Genomic DNA, 18581 nt, shown 5'->3' on the forward strand with positions numbered 1-18581 from the left:
GCATTTGGTTGTATTGGATTAAAATGACTCCCCGCCAAAATATTTAAAAAGTTTTGTAGATGTCGATAAGTTTTGTAGGTCCCATCATGATGTAAGGACTATATCCACACCATCCACTTATTTTTCGAGATCATTTTAGGGTGTGGACCCAAAAATCAAGTATATCCAAACCTCATGTGAATCTCACTATAGAAAGCAATGGGGATTGAACGGCTACTATTGAAAACTTCTTGAGGGCTGCTAAAGTTCTAATTCAAGCTAATATTTGTGTTTACCCTTTATCCGTGCTTGTTTGACCTTATGAATAGGCTAAATGGCAAATAAACATTACAATGAGCCCTAGAAATATTTCAATGGCAAGTGTCATTATCTCACTGCTTTATATGGTGTGGTTTACATAAGCTTTGGAACCGGCTCATTTTTAAACCTATGCCATAAAATAAAGTTGCAAAATGAAATAACAATACGGATATAACACATGTTATTTTCAATTATTCTAAATGATAGTTGGTATATTTATATTCAATGGGGAACAAACTAACAACCAAATACCACATGTAATTACATTTGTGCCATAGTATCCCATAGCAACGTAGGACAATTCCTATCACATGTAATAATTATATTTTTTTAATATGATAATACTTAACCTCATCTAATATCATGCCCCAAACACCCCCTTAAGCAATTGCAAGGGAGGTTATTAGGGAATTGTCCATATAATGTGGATCCCATCATGTAAATAGCTTGGATCTGAACTAGATCAATGTTTGAGGTCATGCGACTCCTATCCAATCATAAGGTGGGCTAACCTTCAACTTCCGTGGCCTAATCACATGAGCCCCATCCTGATTGTTGTGGATCGCCCAATGACATGATTCTATGGGCCCACCGTAGTGTCTCTGTTGTATCCATAGGCCAAAAGATGTATATCTAAAGCTCAAATGGCCCACATGGCAAGAAGACACCTTCTATTAGAACTTTGTCGAGGCTAGCATGATGTTTACTTGCTATCCAACTTATCAACAAAGTCAAACATACCTGGATGAAATGAAAACTTAAATATTATCTCCATCCAAAACTTAAGTATTTCAATGATATTTGTTCATTATCCACTATTTCTCATGACGTGGTCCATTTGAGTTTTATATTTTCATTATTTTTGAACTACTACCCTAAAACGAGCAAACGAATGGACAACATAAATAAAACACATACATCATAATAAGCCTTAGAGTCAGGTCACTGTAGTGGTGAGGTCCCCATGAAGTCAGACAGGAACATGGATGTTTGCAATGAAAAGTAGTTAGGAGATCCTAAAAGCATGCGAATCCACATCCCCATCCTATTCTATACTATCTAGACATGTTCATGTGATCCACTGCCTCTGAAGATGGTATGCATTATGGAAGGATGTTTTATTTCTTTGTTGCAACTGGATGCATCCATTAGAAGCTGTGGGGCCTACTACAATGTCCGTGAGAAATTCACCCATCCAACCATTTTGCCAACTCATTTTAGGACAATCCTCAAATGAGGCAGATCCAAAACCAAGTGGGCCACTCAATAGGAAAAAGTAGGAATAGAAATGGTTACTATTAGAGGTCGTTTGGCACCGTGGATTGGAGGGGGTTTTAAATCCCCTGGTTGTTTGACGCATAAAGTAAATGGGGGGTCACAAATCCAGGGGGTTTCTAGTCCCCTCGTTGAGGGGGTTTGCAATCCACAATAAAAGCTTGGATTACACCTAAAATCATTTCAATAGTTGCAAGTGTGACGTGTGTCACTGTATACTATCATTCTATTGGGCACATGGCCTACTAATGATGATCAGTACCGTCCAAATATTCTCCATGTAAATCAGCACCGTCCAAACATTGTCCCTATTAATCAACGATTAAAAATCATTGGTTAGTTACTCACACATGATCTTGTGCTTGCGGTCCATCCAAGACTTGGAATTTCATCATTTTTAGGCAAAGCGTATATTTCAGCAGGCTTATCACAGCCATAGTGTCAAAATTTATATATCTCACTAATTAGAGATATTAAAGTAGATTTAGTAATTAAATTGAAACCCCTATAAAGATGCCATGCATAGGTATTTTTGGATTAAAGTTGATTCATACTCCAGGGTGCCAAACACACTGTGAGGATTGCAAATTCAAATCCTAGAGGTTCCGAATCTAGGGGGTTCCAAATCCACGCTCCCAAACAGGCCTAGAACCTTCTCAAGGTCCATTATGATGCTTATATGGCATCCAGATTGCTCATAACATCACTTTTATTGGGATGAATTAAAAAATATGAAAATATTAGCTTGAACCAAACTTATATGGGCCTAAGAATGTTCCAATGGTGAGCATTCAATCTCTACCTTTTCCTATCACATAGCCCACTTGAGTTTTGAATTAATCTCATTATTTTATGTTTATGTCCTAACACATATGGAAAAAAAGAATGGATGAAGTGGGTTTCTCACAAACATCACATGGCATGTTTATGTCCAACCACGCGTCCATGCCTTTTTTTTTTTTTAGAGCTTTGCTAAGCCTATATACAAGTAAGCTAACGCACATGCCACTGCCCATGCCAGCATGACAGATAGGTACAACATTTGGTCACCCATAAAAAGAGCAACACTACATATTCCCTATTTCAAAAGCCAAGTCGTCGTCTAGGTAAGTGGGCCGCAATTAACTGAACAAATACAAATACGGTTAGTTAAAAAAATCAGCTAACGTTTTCTAGCTTGTCTACGTTTATCTTTGGCAAAAACATCCACAAGGTGATATAAGGTGAAGGTGGTCAACTCAGTTTTAACCATGTGGGTGCTAGAAAAGCTCCATCAATAATAGCTCCACCATGGTGTATATATATTTTATCTATGCGGTTTATCCATTTTGCCACCTCATTTAGGCATGGTCCAAAAAATGAGGCAGATTCAAACACCAAGCGACCGCCCTACAAGAAATGGTAATGATTTATTACCCATCAATAAAAGCTTTTTAGTGTCTATTGTGATGTTTTTTGCTATTTAATTCATTGATTGGGTCAAAAAGACCTAATTGAAAGGAAACACAAATATTAGCTTCATCCTAAGCTCTCGTAGTATTCAAAAAGTTTGTTACAACGGGTGTTCAATTACCATAGTTTCTTATAGTGTGGTTTTCTTGATATTTGTTTTTGCCTCAGTTTTGGGCTCATGCCCTAAAATGAGCTAGCGAAATGAATTGTACCTAGGGTTGTTCACGAGTTGAGCTAGCTTGAAAAACTCGCTCGAGTCAACTCAGATTGACTCGACTTAAATGGCTAATTTGGGCTGAGTCAAGCTAATTATTTGATGCTCGAGTTGAGTTTGAGCTGAGTTTGACTAGGGGGCATTTCAACTCGACTCGACTCGAACTCGACTTGACTCAAAGCTCGAACTCAAGCTCGACTCGCCTCGATTAATAAATATTATATATATATATATATATATATATATTATAATATATTATATTAATATAAGTTTTAAGTTTTAACTATAAAAAAAAAAACCTAAAGTCTCTACTCGACTGCACGCACCTTCTCTCCCTTTCCCTTCCCCTTTTCCTTTCTCTTTCTTTATCCACTGCTAGCCGCAAGCCCGTCTAGACCACCACCACTAGTTTTCATTTCAGCTCTACAATATTATGATTTTAATCTCTTGAGATCCGCTTTTTGGGCGAGAAACCCAAGAAATCCGAGATGGGTTATTCTCAGATTTGTTAGAGCTTCAAGGAAATTCAATGATCAGATTGGCTAAAGCTCTTTACTTGGATTTCTGATATGTGTTTTGCTCTGCTTCTTTTTTAGTACTTAGATTTCTTCTGATGGAAAAAGATCAAGAACAGATCAGTTCTTACAAGTTTCCTTATCTGATTCACAATTTTGTTTGATTTTTTCATCGGGTTTTGCTTTGATTCTTTTAAGATTTTTGAATTTTTCATCAATGAAGGAAGATCAAAAATATAAACTATTACTCTCTCACCCAACAAGCTCGAGCTCGACTCGACTCGAACCACTAGCTTGACTCGAACTCGACTCGACAGCTTTGGCAAACAAGCCAAGCTTCAATGTTGACCTCGAGGCCGAGCTTGAGCTCGAGTACAGTATGGACAAGCCGAGCTGAGCTTGGCCCACCTCGACTCGGCTCGATGCCCACCTCTAATTGTACCAATCGACCACACAAGCACATGGGGCAGCGTCCGCATTAGTTGATGTATACAAGGCATGGGCTTAGCAAAGGACGCATATTGGATACTATCCCGTTGTTTCCAGCTCAGCACATGCTCAAGCTCCAGGGGGTCAACTTGATATATAGGTTTTATTCCATCCATCCAGCTTTCCATGCCATTTTAAGGTATAGGTTTAGAAATGTAGAAAATCCAAAGCTCAAGTGGACCAGAGAGTTGGAATTAAACACTTATGGTTAAAAACTTTATAGTGACCATAGGAGACAGAAGTGTTGGAGCAATATGATATTTGTATTTTTCCTTCAACCAAGTTTATGTGATCTTATGAACACGTTGGACAGTAGAAAAACATAAAGGTGGGCCCTATCAGGGTTTCAATGGTTGGCATCATTATCATTGCCATTTCTTGTAGTGTGGTTCACCAGAGCCTTCGATATACTTAATTTTTTGGATCCTTTCCTAAAACAATATAGGAAAATGGATTAACAATGTGCAGTAGTGCCCAATCTATGTTCCTCTCTTAACTGTATAAACTTGAGGATAAAAGTCCAAAGAGATGATCTCAGGAAAACTCTCTTGGTCCCTTCCCGCGCCACTCGCTTGAGTTGGATCGGTGCGGCTTCGTTGGATCCCCAGATCCACCGAGGTGCGTGGGACCCCTAAATGTGGGGCCCACCTTGATGTATGTGACTATATCCATGCAGTTCATCTATATTGAAAATTCATTTTAGGGCATGATCCACAAAATGAAGTAGATTCAAATCTCAATGGACCATGGTAAGTAAACAGTAGTAATTGACCATTAACAACTTCTCATGGGCCATAAAAGCTTTGGATGAAAATGATATTTAAGTGGTCTCTTCATATAAGTCTTTGTAACCTTATCAACAGGTTGGATGGCAAATAAACAATCGATAGACTCCATGAAGCTTTTAATGGTGGGGATTCAATTGCAACTGTTTCCTATGGTGTGGTCTGCCGAAGATTTGAGCATGCTTTATTTTTGGGATCATGCCCTAAAATGAGCTTTGATAATGGTTAGATGGTGTGGATTTAAGGCACATAAATCACTGTGAGCCCCACAATCAGGTTCCCACCAACCTTAGTGGATCCGGGTCTCACATAATTGACGCAGGGGAGGACGTGAGGTCGAGCACCGTCTTCCTCAAGAGGATAACTATTCCGAATCCACGGAACTTCTCTGGACTCCTCACAGAGACTTCTCGAATCCACGAGGAAAGAAAGCAGAAAATAGAAATAAATTCTAATAAATTCGAAATTGATTGATGAATTATTAAAATCGAGTTCACAACCCTTTAAATAAGGGTATCAAGCAATGGGAAAGAAATCATAATCAAACTACAACTCAAACTCCTAGAATCCGCGACTTACTATAAATAGTAAACTTACTATTTATAGACGGTCGTGATGTCTACTAGTGCGCAAGGTTTTCGGCCAAAAATAGTAAGTGTCCTATTTGGCTTCACCAAACCGTTCCCCTAATTATTCTAAGCTCTTTTCACGTTGGGCGCAACTCCTAAAGCCCAACGGATGAAGAGTTATAATCAAACTAAAACTTACTATTTATAGTAAAAACGAAATTAAAACAGGGAAACGACCGTCAATCAAGGGGTTTTTCGCAATTCCGGGCGGCGCAACCCGGCGTAGCGGGTTGGTTGGCTAAAGTAGCTCGTTCTACCCCAAAATCATATATTTTACGTCAGCTAACTCATTCCGGATTGCGAGATACGCCCGATCTAAGGTCCGATGGTCCGGATCACTTCTGTCGTCGACCGGGCCTTTTCTGATCCATCTTAGCCATGAAACTGTCCGCGACTCGCTCTACATCAATAATCCGCTGCCTTTCCATGCCACTCGGTTGACTTAGAGGAGCTGAAATTATACGGGTATCATACAATGAACCACCATATTGTACATGTAAATCTACACATTTTCATAAGGTGAGAGAGCCTTTATTCAAACTCTACATATAAAAAGATCTGCCCCATACAAAACTCCAATGGATCACAACAATGTCAGCAATGTAAATTTGCTCCTGAAACCTTTTATTTCATGTGATGTGGCGTGCTGAGTTATATCAGATTATTGGGTTTGATGAAACATGTTCAATTGTAGCCTCATATATAAACCTATGGTTGGCATCCCATCTTAATCAACATTTATGATGTGGCCCACATAAGCTGTGGATTTAGCTGATTTTTATTTTATTTTATTTTTTGGCTTAAGAGCCCATGATCGAGGATAGAACCTCATGGACAGAGTGGATGTTACGTATGTAACATTGTGGGCCCGAGACTGGGTATTTCAAGCAGGTGTAGTTATACGGAGGATTCCAGACGGACGTGGATTACCTGCCAAAGGCTCTGGGAAGCTGTTGGGGCCACTATAATGTTTGTGATAAATTTACCTGTTTTGCCAGCTCAGTTTAGGACTGTTAGGGCTCACTATGATGTTTGTGGTAAATCCACCTGTTTTGCCAGTTCAGTTTAGGACCGTTGGGGGCTACTTTGTGATAAATCCACCCGTTTTGCCAGCTCAGTTTAGAACTGTTGGGGCCATCATGATGTTTGTGATAAATCCTCCTGTTTTGCCAGCTCAGTTTAGGACCGTTGGGGCCCGCCATGATGTTTGTGATAAAACCACCCGTTTTGCCAGCTCAGTTTAGTACATGAGGGGAAAAAAAAAAAAAACAGCAGCGCGGCACATCCAAAACTCGAGAGAAGGGAAAAGTGGGGAAAGAAATTTCTACCATTGAAATCTTCCCGGCTTCACTTTGACGTTTATAAAGTCATTCCCACTGGGATGAACTGAGAATACGAAAAACTTAACCTGATACAAAACTTACGTGACTACACAAATGTTTCAATGGTGACCATTCAATCCCCATTGTTTCCACTCATGTGGCCCACTTGAGATTTGCACCTGCCTCATTTTTGGTCGCATGTCCCAAAATGAGCTGGCAAAATGAATAGAGGAGATGGATTTCTCACAAACATCACTGAGCGCCCCACCTAGCTTCCCAGTACAAGAACTTCCTGTCCCAGGTTTCTATATTCAAGTCGCATGCGAGGGAAATGTATTATCGGTACGTTTGGCAATGGGCTAGGTTAGGGAAGGCCCAAGGTCTAGCATGGCCCATGCGGGTCTAGCAAAGTAGGCCCAATCCTAAGCCCTGAAAATTTCTTTGCACCTAGGCGTGATCCACCCCAGCTCGAAAATTGATAAAATCCCCACTCCCCACTCAAATGTTCCAAATCCACCTGTTGATCAAGTGGGCCACACATATAGAAAGAAATAGACACTTAGAGGAATGAAATTAGCAGTCTACATTCAAAATGCATGCGTTGCCCAATCAAGGAATGGAATGGAATGGAATATTTTGAGGATATAAACCAGGTTAGGCTCAAATGAATAGAGCCCAAGTGCAGCCCAAAATTTGATTGGCCATGCATACAGGCTTGAGCCCAGTCCAAAGCAGGTGGGCTGGTCAAGCTGTCTGCACATCGCCACCCTTAAATTTTCAGTCAGGAAGAACCACCTCTCCCATCATCATACTATCACTGGCTGAAGGCTTCTCTGGAGGAGGTTTGCTGCTGCCAAGCAACGTATCAGGTGGGACCCACCTTGTATATCATCTGGGACTAAACTTAGGCTCGTCAACTGTCAAGTAGGCCTCACGTGTGTGAAAATAGTGCAGAGCCTAGAAAGACTTGCAACTGATACTCAGCTCAAATGTCCATACATGCATGGTCAACCTCGAACGGCAATATTTTCACAATGCAACCTAAAATATCCGTCCCACCTGATCAATGGCATAGGTGTTCTTCATGTGCCAGGTCGGCAAGCATGTCGGCACGGCTCCTCTTGCTGCATCTCTTACTGACGGCAAACATGTCCATGATGAGTTCTGTGAGAAGTTTGGAGCAGACTTTCATAGGACATTCTAAAAGATCCTTCTACCATTGGAAAAATGCCAAGTGGTACAATCTAGGCTATGTATGTAATTGCATTAGAAGATCTATAGATCCATATATAGTTGAATTCTCCTCATTTAAGACTCAATAATAAAAAACAACTCCTCCAAACTCATTAGAACTGGACTTATGTTGTTAAGGCAGTTCAAGTTATAACATTATCCAATCTTATGTTCTTTGGCATCCTAACTGAGCAGTCATGGTAGAATGCATGAGCGCGGCCCACAAGGGTTCCGGGCAAATGAGGCGAAGTAATTAGCAAGATCACGACAAAACAGAGCAGTAGATTGATTTTCACGAGGCCTGAACCATATGCATGGATGATTGTTTCATGCCCTGGGATTTTCATTTTGTAGCTGAGAGAATGTAGACTCTGTTATGGAAATCATCCGTGTACAATTAAACCCCCAAATTATGGTACCTGGTATAGATGTATCATGAACAAAAAATGAAGCTTATTTGATTATATGACTATCGACATTTATTGGACAGTTAAAAATGAAAAATATCCAACAGTCGTATTTCCACAAACAAGTGTCCACGAATCAGAGGTTAGTATTGTTCAACCAATCTGATCTTCGGATTGTAACACGGTGACATCAGGTAGTTTTTTTTGAGTTAATACATGCTACCCTTAAAATTTCTGAGTGACTGCAGGATGACGATCATGTAATTCCTCTCTCAAGAATTCTCTCATGGAACATGCTAAAAGAGCCTATCAAACCTCATTCCTAAAAAATCGCAGATCAGCCAAATTCCAAATCAAAACTCATTTGCCAGATCCGAGAACTGATGCAGAAAACATAAACCTGTTCGAACAAACAACCTCAACTTCTAATCTTAAAAGCCTAACTGAAACTAGTTTGAAAATTTTCCAAACTTCCACATGAGATTCTACTAATGCCCGCCAATGCACCATGGAAATCTCAGCAAAATAAGTGGTCCATGTCAGGAGTCTTGAGTTATGGAGAATTGGCGAGAACATGAAGGCAGAGTTGGGCGTGATTGATTTCAGCTCCAAGATGAAACAAGCGGTATCAATATTTTGGGCTCGTTTGATGGAAATATAGATAGCTCTAGGTCAACAGATAATCCCATTTCAGTGTTGCTCCAAACATGGAACCTTTTCAAGGCCAGTCAGCCTTGAAACATCACTGCCAGAAATCCGAATTGAAGATACTTCTACCAAACACATCCCAAAATGAGATAACAAAACATAAAATTCACCATAACAATGATCTGGGGCGGGAAAAAAAAAAACCCTGAATTACGAGAAAGAATTACAATTGCAAAAGACGATCCACTACACATTCTTAAATATACAAAAAGGAAACTAATAAAAAGAAGAAAAAAGGTGCAAAACCTTGCTGGCAGCATTCAATAACTCTAGTCTCTAGCTAACCTGAATCACCATACTGGAAAACTCCTCAAAGCCGAGTTGGTACAAAGCCTCACAAAGGGAAGTGAGTCAGGGTATCAAGTCCGTGTGTTAGCTACTTCGTAATAAGTTTCAGTCTGCCTGAACTGATATACATGTAAGCCACCTACCAAAAAAGAAAAAAGAGAAGAACATTACCACAGCTAGAAAAACTGCCAAGAAATCCTTAGGAGGGATTTCCAACACAATATCATTATGGAATTTATACTCATCATCTTTTAACAGATAAATTTGAACAAATATTTAGATTGGGTTCTACTGAGTTGACTGATCTTTTCTCATTGGACTATATTGAGTGAAAATTCTGGGAAAAAGAGGTGAGTTTCTGATTGAATTTGGAAAGGATTTAAAGAATGGAAAGAAAATTCCATGCCGATGATGGTTGCCAAGGAAGGGAAGAAAAGGTGGCTAAAGATAATTAAGGACTGGTTTTGTTAAAAAGACAAAAAAAAAAAAAAAAAAAAAAAAAAAAGAAGAAAAGAAAAGAAGAAAAAGAAAAAGAAAAAAAGAAAAGAAAAGAGACAGGACTACTGTTGTTCCAAAAAGAAGAAAGAGAAAAAAAAGGAGGTAAAAAGACATAAAATATTACATGAGGTTATCTAGACAGACTTGGGAGCCTCCTTGGAGATGGAGGCTTTGCTTGTCACTAGCATCTCTGGTGAAAGTGGCAGAAGTCCAGGGTGATTGGAACCCTTTACACGCTCAGCCTCCATGTGGACGGCCATAGCCTAAAGATAATGGCGATCAAACAATCCTATTTATCCAATCAGTTCTCATTGCTCAGATTTTTATTAACCATCCATTTTCAGACTACCAACAAAGCATTGGCTGAGATGGCTTGATAGCTGTAAGTTTTTAGCTATATCCCCTTCACATGGTGGCACACCAGAACAATGTTGCCCTAAAAGTGTACCGAGCATGCAGTGGTGATGATGGAGACAGGCAAGCCTCCATCTACAAGGGCGCTTGAAACTTTATAAAACCTGCATACTGCATTTGCTGCTTCCGTCACATATGCCACAACACAGCATTCAAATCCGTTGTCATCAAAAGCATGTGAATCCCATCAGAGGGTAATGCAAGTTATGGCGGAATAAAATGCAAGTCCCTCTCAGTACAAGTCATGCAGAACTGAGGAATGAAAATGGTCACTACAGCAGAGAACAATAACACGAGACGAATGATCAATGATAAATATCCTCCTGTATAAATAACTTAGTTTACCATTCTTACCGCACTTGTAGAAGGAATCCGTCAATGTTGCATAAAGCCAATCCTTGATAAATACAGCGTCAACCCCTCCATGATTTTGAACGAAGAGATGGAGTTTGTGCATGGATAATCGCCACTCCTATTGAAAAAGACTGCAAAGCTGACAGAGTTGATTGGAAGTGAATATAATACAGGCCTTCATGTACATTCACCATTGTCAGGGCAGGTACACCTTGCTTTGCACCCTGCAAAATAGCAAATCAGTGGACTCATCTTAACCTTAAGATATGTCAATGCATAAATAAATAAATAAATAATTAATTAATTTATTTTTTTTTTGGGTAAAAAGAAATTTAAGATGATTGAATGGCATCTACGAAATCAAGGAGTTATTCATAAACTACATGTTACTGAATTAGTCACATATTTTTTCAATGATATACAACCCCTTGCTGCAATAAGCAGAAACCATATAGAGAATCATTCTAAGATGCCTCGACACTGAGGACCAAAGCTTTCCACACTGCCTCAAAAGTCAAAGCCAACGAGGAAATTATCTTTTTATGTTACTGAATTCATGAAATGGGCAAAAACTGTTAAGTGCAGCCTTGTATTTTAACATAGGGTTTCCATATAATCTCCTAAGACAATAAGAGGAAAAACAATGTTAATCCAACTTTCCAAACTGATGGAAATGGCAAAAGACCCTCACCATTTAGGTAGCATTTCGTTGCACCAAATATCATGTCTCAAATTGGATTCTGTGCCAAAATTTTGTTGCTTCTAGAGCTAGGCGGCTAGTAGTTGATTGGGCAAGTAATGTTGATAAACTAAAGGGCTGTAATCTGATCTTTTTAGGAGTTTAGCTGCCCCGCTATCTCTGCGGTGCCGCCTCCTCTCTGTACTTATTTGTCTATCTTAATATATTTTGTGACCCTTCAAAAAGAAAAAAAAAAAAAAAAGAAGAAAATTTACACCAAATTAGTCGGATTAATCATGAAATACCATGAAATTTCATGATATTTGGTGCAACCACATGCACCCTTGGGTAAAAATTTAAATGTGATATTTTGGCACATACTCTAATTTGAGACATGAAAAACCACAAAGTCCTTTCAATATTGACGGATGAAGGGATTTTAAAAAGGGAATGGATATTTATGCATTCCCTGTTAGAAAGATATAATCTTTCTTCTACTATCATACTATTGTATTACCAAAAGTTGAAAGAAAGGATCCATAAAAAAATGGTTGCAAATAGTGGTTCCTTTTGGAAACTGTAAGAGCATTTCTTCATCTCATAAGAAAGGACATTCTAATATGTGCAGGAAACATCAAAGATATCTCTGCATCTTTTCATTTATGGCACCCATCAGTTTCAAAAAGTCTCACACACATTCATCAGTTCTCATTTCATGGGTCAATTAAACCAACTAAAAGAAGTAGAAGGTGCACCTCTATGAATAGATCAAACGATCTGCAGTCCTCTTGTGCATCTATTTCGGATGGACTTTCTGCTTTTCTTGATTTTGTATTGAGTACTGTGAGAGGGCAGCCGATATCCCATCCACCACAGTCACAGTGTCCACCAGACCTCCATCTCTGAGTAAGACTTGATGGGCCACCAATTTTGCTTCTTGGGCCACCATGAAACGCTGCTGGCACTAGAACGTCCATACTCATGAGACCCTCATTTTCGTTTCTCAAACAACTACCTTCACAACTTTCGGAAGAGGACTGTAGAGACCCATTACCGCACTGAACTCCAACTTTTTTGAGAAAATTCAAGCCCCAACCTCCAACTCCTGTTTCCTGACTGTCATCATGGTGATGATCTTTCACAACAATGGCAGCCAATTCAAGATTGGGTGTGGGATCAATTAACAGAAGGTTATCTTTATCCAATTCATTGAGCATACACAACATATCTACTTGTGGTTCCTGAGAAAATTCATCAAATATGGAACTTGGATTACCAAATTGGGTGGTGAATTTATGCTTGCATGAGTTTGTCCTAAATATATCTGCCACCTTCTTCGATAACCGCTTATTCTTCCTACGAGGAGTTGAACTTTGCATGTCCCCAAGAAGTTCTCCACCAGCACCAAACAAAACAAACTCTGTTTCCCTGAGTTTTAGGTCGGTTGAAGTGAGTATTAGGGAACTTGATACCTTCATTTTACCAACGAGACCTGACACATTATTTCCCCGACCCCCTTGTTCTTTTTTATCATCTATTTGTGAATGGAACTCATAGATATAATCCAGAGTCTTATCATCCGAACACTCTATGTTATATGGGTTTGCTATGTAGACTTCCCCTTGATCATCCAAAGAGAACACAAAATAAGGAGTTCCACTTTTCCATACACAATGAATCACTCCCTTGGAAGTAGCAACACATGCAGAAGAAGTGGACTGACGTGAAGATGTTGAGTTTGTACTTGAGCATGGAACTGGAATTTTGTCGGTAATCTTCGACCCATATCTTTGTTTCACAACAGATAAATTTTTAATTAATGGCTTCTGTGGGGAAGGAATACTTAGATCAGAAGCAAAGCTAATCGACTCTGGGTATTTTGTATCTTTAATGCGAACTGATTTCATTCTTCCTAAGTTCATATTACTATCCAGATCAGGTAAATGGAAAAATAATGGGCTCTTCAAAAGATTCCTCACCTTGTATTTCCCTTCAGCTGTATCAAAAATCAATGGTCCAATAGGGCTAGTAATCTCATTCCTGGGACAAGCTGCACGTGTACATCCAACAAAATAATTACCCTGATCACCTGTACTAGTTGTTTTCCTTCTACATGGTTTCAAGCTGTCACAAAGAACCTCCATCTTTGAGGACCTGAGGTTTGCAGGCACACCAAATGCGGTTGTTGCTCTACAAATTATACTTAGAGAGTCAGAAGCTCCTGCTTCTACCAGATCCAAGCAACGTTGCAGAAGATTCTCATCGAGACTTACATACTTTGGTATCCTATGTTCCTTGCCACATGGGGTTTGAAGGCATTCTTGAAGGTGTCTTTGATTCTTGATATCTGGGGTTATTGATCGCTCTTGTATTATCTTATCTAGGACCATTTTGAGCTTTGATGCAGAAAACACTATGCCATTGTCATCTGCAACTCTGGTGCCTTCTTCTGAGCTAAGCATCATAAGTTCCTTCTCGTGGAAATCTTCATTCAAATTCACAAATGAACCTTCCATTTCAGTGCTCTAACTGCCTTAGGACAATAATGCCAGCTAACAACCGCTTCTTAACCAGGTCCCATCACATCATAAGATGAACCTGACCAATAATATGAACCGTTAGCACCTATTAATTAGATGGTAAAATAAAAGAAAACAATGCATACTTCAGGTAAGTCTCCGGAGACATGAAAACTTCACTATCGATTCTAGAATGCAAAGGTGTTAAGAAGCAAAATTGCAAAGATACAGATAACATATAGATGGGACAGTTAAAAAGGACGTAGCCAGGTGCAAAGAACACCATTGTTCTAGAAACTAATGTTTCAGATTTTAAAAAAAAAAAATGCCGGACCTGTACCATAAACGGTATTTTTACATGTGAGATGTATGGTGTCAGGTAGAAAGAAGGTTTCATAACTAAAGACAGATGAAAATAAAATGACTGATTTTATTATTATTTTTTTTTAAATTTTTTTTTAAATTTTTTTATGTGTGCTTAGTAGGCTGTCCACGGGCTGGGCTTGGAGTTGGCTTAGGCCCGGATTTTGAACTCTTCAGGCCAGGCCTGATAGGCAGGACCTGTTCAAAATTTTGATTTTTCAGGTCCAAGCCCAGCCCATTGGCAGCCCTATGGATAGGAGCGACTCCTCAAACCTTCCCCCTCAGACAATATTAACCATCTAATTTGGTCCTCATTAATGTGGGCCATGTCGTGGTTGTTCATTTTCATTGGAAGGCTAGGAGCATCTCATGGGGAGATAATAGTGCATGAATAATTCTGCGATGGGCCCTACCAGATGAAGGGCTTAGGTTTCAAAAAGTTGGGTTCCATTAGTCATTCCTGGGCTTGAGCCCGTGACCTGTGTTGAAACACTCTCTCTCTACCACGAGGCATGGGCTAAAACCCAGTAACCAACCGTTGGCCTCCATATCATCCACAATGCTAAATCTGTAATTATCAACTAAATGGTAAAGTGAACCCCTGACCAAGGCTAATCTAGCAGAACAACAATGAGAAACACACACACACACAGGGAAAAGGTTTCTATGAGGTCGATCTTACGGGAATTTCCCATGAGGTTGAGCTCTGTGGGCCCCTTTATAATGTGTGTTGGACATCCACACCATCAATTAGATGCACCCATCCAACGTGATCCATGGGCCTAAAAATCACACCAATCCATGACTTAGGCTTGCCACACCATAGACAACAGTTGAGAGTAGATGCCTGTCCATTGAAACATTCCGGATTGTTTATAGGGCCTGTGGAGATGTGGTTCAGACATCTAACCCATCCATTGTGTCCGTCCCACTTGGATGAGCGTAACACCAAATTTCAGGCCATTTCAAAACTCAAGTGGGCCCCACCAAGTGCTTTTAAATGTTTTAGGCATGATTTTACATGGTTTTAGATTTTGTTGCCCACCTCCGTTTTGGATGCAACTGATTTTTGGGACTACAAAAATATATAGCACAATTATCAACGGAAAAGGATTTAGAACTGTCTAAAGGAATCTTTAGCAGAGTATAAAAAAAATGAAGATACCTTAGTTCTTTCTTGCCTATTTTATATTGGGCAACCCATATGGCAGATTTCAAGTTCAAGACAAAAATTACCTAACTTCCATTGACTAGTAAATTGTCTTGGTTTCCATGACTGCTATCCTGTGCTCACAAATATAGTAATACTATTGTAGTTGGTTTGGTCAAGATGAACTGGTGTACCATAGATCATGACAAGCTGAACAGGTCCAAATATTGACTGTTAATACGCATAAACGGCGGTAAAAGAGGAGGTAGAAATCAAAACAGGTTTGATGGAGATCCTTGAACTTTTAAGTTGAGTCATGTAACTAAAAGTAGTGGATTTCATCCGCTTGTAGGACAGAAATTAAAACACACACACACACACACACACACACACACACACACACAAAATAAGGAAAATGTCATTTATCAATAAGAAACTTTTTAGTTTACTAGTTCCAGGTATTATCATCATCCGTAGAGAATTGCTGCAAGAAAGAAATAAAAAAAATGCCACTTGATTCGAAACTCACTGCAACAACTTGGGATTGCTAAGCTTTGTTTATTTAGTCAAGACAAAAAAAGAAAGAAAATTGCTGCTTCATTTGAAACTCGCTGTATCAGCTTGGAATTAAGATGAAGAAGAAGAAGAAAATTTCTGCAAGAAAGAAAGAAAATTGCTGCTTGATTCGAAACTCGTTGTATCAATTTGGGATCGCCTAAGCTCTGTTTATTGAGTCAAGACTAAAATTTCATTAAAAACCAGGTTAAAAATCAGTTGGGTCAAAATTTCAAATACTCGGCAATTGTTTCTTACCTCAAATGAGTCAATCTCACAAATCAAAGTACTGATTCCATTTCGAATTTGAGCGTTTCAAAGAAATGAAAAAAATCATCAAACAAAAGTTTCAACAAAATTTTATCATAACATGAATGCCATATACTGAATCGAAACATCTATAGAAAGAGTTCTGCATATCAAATCCGGGCATAATCAACTCTTGTCAAGCCAAAGACATAAAATACGTTTTTTGAAAATGCAAACTGCAGATAGACCAATTTCTCAGCTTCTTCTCCCACTTCTACTTCCAAAATCAGAAGAGAATATTTCAACTGAAAAGCTCAATTAAAGTTTCAAACCTGGACGCAACATTGGAACTCCAAATAATTCAATTTTCAAGCATAATCATCATGATTAAAATAGTCGGAACTAACAAAAATCTATCTATGATGAAAATTGAAAAAAAAAAGAAAGAAAGAAATTTTAGAATAAATAAAAACCCTCTGAACTTCGGCGAGAAAATGTTCAAACGTGTATTTTTTTTTAAAAAAAAATCAAATCCAATGGAAACTAACAAACAAGTAATTTCACAGACAACTCAAAAGGTCCAATAAAAAAAGGTCCAACATTGAATTTCTACTACATATAAAATATAAAAGTAAGACCTAAGAAACCAATATTAATTAGAAAATTTGCAAAAATCAAGGCTGTCCAAAACACCTTCTCGGCTTCCAGCTGCCTAAAAAACGTCCAAATACCAAAAATAAATTTTTTAAAAAAAAGGAAAAAAAATTTCAAATTCACAATTTTAATCAAGAGGCATTATTGGGTCCTGTGCATGATCAAACAACGAATTTGCGGATGCAGAGAACTCCGTATATGTGGGGCACGAGCTTCTGTGACCGAAACCGTTGATCTCACGGGCCCACTATGGACGGGTATACTTCCAGAATCCAGATTGAAAGATCCCAACCTCGATCAATGGCCTACAACAGACGGTTAATGAGAAATTACAGCAAAAGTCTCCCATTCAACATAGAAATCCAAATACCAAAAGGTCGGGTCTTCCAATCTGGGGGATGTCAGGAGCATACTCAATCCACCCTTTGACCTATCAGATCAACGGCTTGGATCAATGAACCATGGGACCACAGCAGCACTATAGTTCGTCTTGAATTAATCGACGGAATCCGAAATAATATAACAAAAGCAGATCCGCTAACTCACCTGAAGAATCGGATCCGATGCTCGGCCTCCCCCTGAAATCGGATCGTCGCAGATTCTTCAGAAAGGAAGAGCGAAAAATCGATCTTTTGGGCTGATTTTACAACAGCTTTGAGAATGTATACGTCAATAAGGAATAATAACAGTCGAAAGAGACGGAGCGCGCGCGTTTTGAATAAAAAGATTAAAAGAGAAGGTGGTTACCTAATGTGCGCATGAGGCGTAGAGAGAGTTAAATGGACGACAAACCGTCGGGTAAGATCGTTGAAACGTGGCCGTCAGCCACGTGGACGGCTGTAAGGTGAGGTCGACGAAACGCGGTCGTCAGCCACGTGGACTGAAGCCTCTATGTTCAATTTCCAACTCTTCAACCGCGATACATGAACTTTCTCTCTCTTCGCAGAAAACGAAAGAAAGGAGTTAGTCTTGCCTCTGTCGCGAAACAGGTTACAATCATATGTCGCCCCTTGAGTCCGTCACATGATGGGATTGTCAGATGATCGAAACCGTCCATATTCTGAATTCTACACTGTATATTTCATAATGTTAAATTACATTGAATGGATTATTGTAATCACCCTTGATTTTAGATGAAGAGATTGTGACCTTTCAACTTCGACTTTGGAAATCAAAGGTCCGGATCATCAATAAATGCTGCATATCTCAATATGGATTATCTATAGTAATAAGCAGAAGACGGACAGTTAAGACAAACTGACCATCTCAGTGTCCGGGCGCCGATGGGGCGACAGACGGTGGAAGTTGAGTCGCGACAGAGGCAAGACGAGTTGGAAAGGGAGAAATTTAAGAAAAGGAGGGGCAGAAAGTCGGAATTAGTGGAGAAATGGGACCCACCTTCCCTCTCTATCCTTACACCCGTTTTTCAAAAAAAGGGGAAACGTGTACCGACCAAGCAGAAGCGAGGTGGGCGCATGATGCTTATCTTACACTCACGTCACTGTAACTACCGAGCCGGTGGATGTCAT

At 39.3% G+C, this 18581-nt stretch overlaps 1 protein-coding gene across 3 annotated transcripts; it reads right to left on the reverse strand.

Moving 5' to 3' along the window:
- Nucleotides 1-9452: 9452 nt before the first annotated feature.
- LOC131240543 (uncharacterized) lies at nucleotides 9453-17809 on the reverse strand. Of its 3 annotated transcripts, XM_058238832.1 has the most exons (5): nucleotides 17599-17809; nucleotides 13542-14160; nucleotides 12318-12803; nucleotides 10875-11107; nucleotides 9453-9756 (listed from the first exon to the last, which is right to left on the reverse strand). In XM_058238832.1, the coding sequence occupies exons 2-4, from the start codon at nucleotides 14076-14078 to the stop codon at nucleotides 10943-10945; spliced, it is 1188 nt and encodes a 395-aa protein (XP_058094815.1). In that variant the 5' UTR covers nucleotides 14079-14160; nucleotides 17599-17809; the 3' UTR covers nucleotides 9453-9756; nucleotides 10875-10942. The 3 variants fall into 3 exon arrangements, with proteins under 3 accessions (XP_058094815.1, XP_058094814.1, XP_058094813.1); XM_058238831.1 differs by having other exon boundaries at nucleotides 10884-11107; nucleotides 12318-14160; XM_058238830.1 differs by having other exon boundaries at nucleotides 12318-14160.
- Between the last annotated feature and the right edge of the window lie 772 nt (nucleotides 17810-18581).

Source organism: Magnolia sinica, chromosome 3, assembly GCF_029962835.1.
Source record: "Magnolia sinica isolate HGM2019 chromosome 3, MsV1, whole genome shotgun sequence".
Lineage (NCBI taxonomy): Eukaryota > Viridiplantae > Streptophyta > Magnoliopsida > Magnoliales > Magnoliaceae > Magnolia > Magnolia sinica.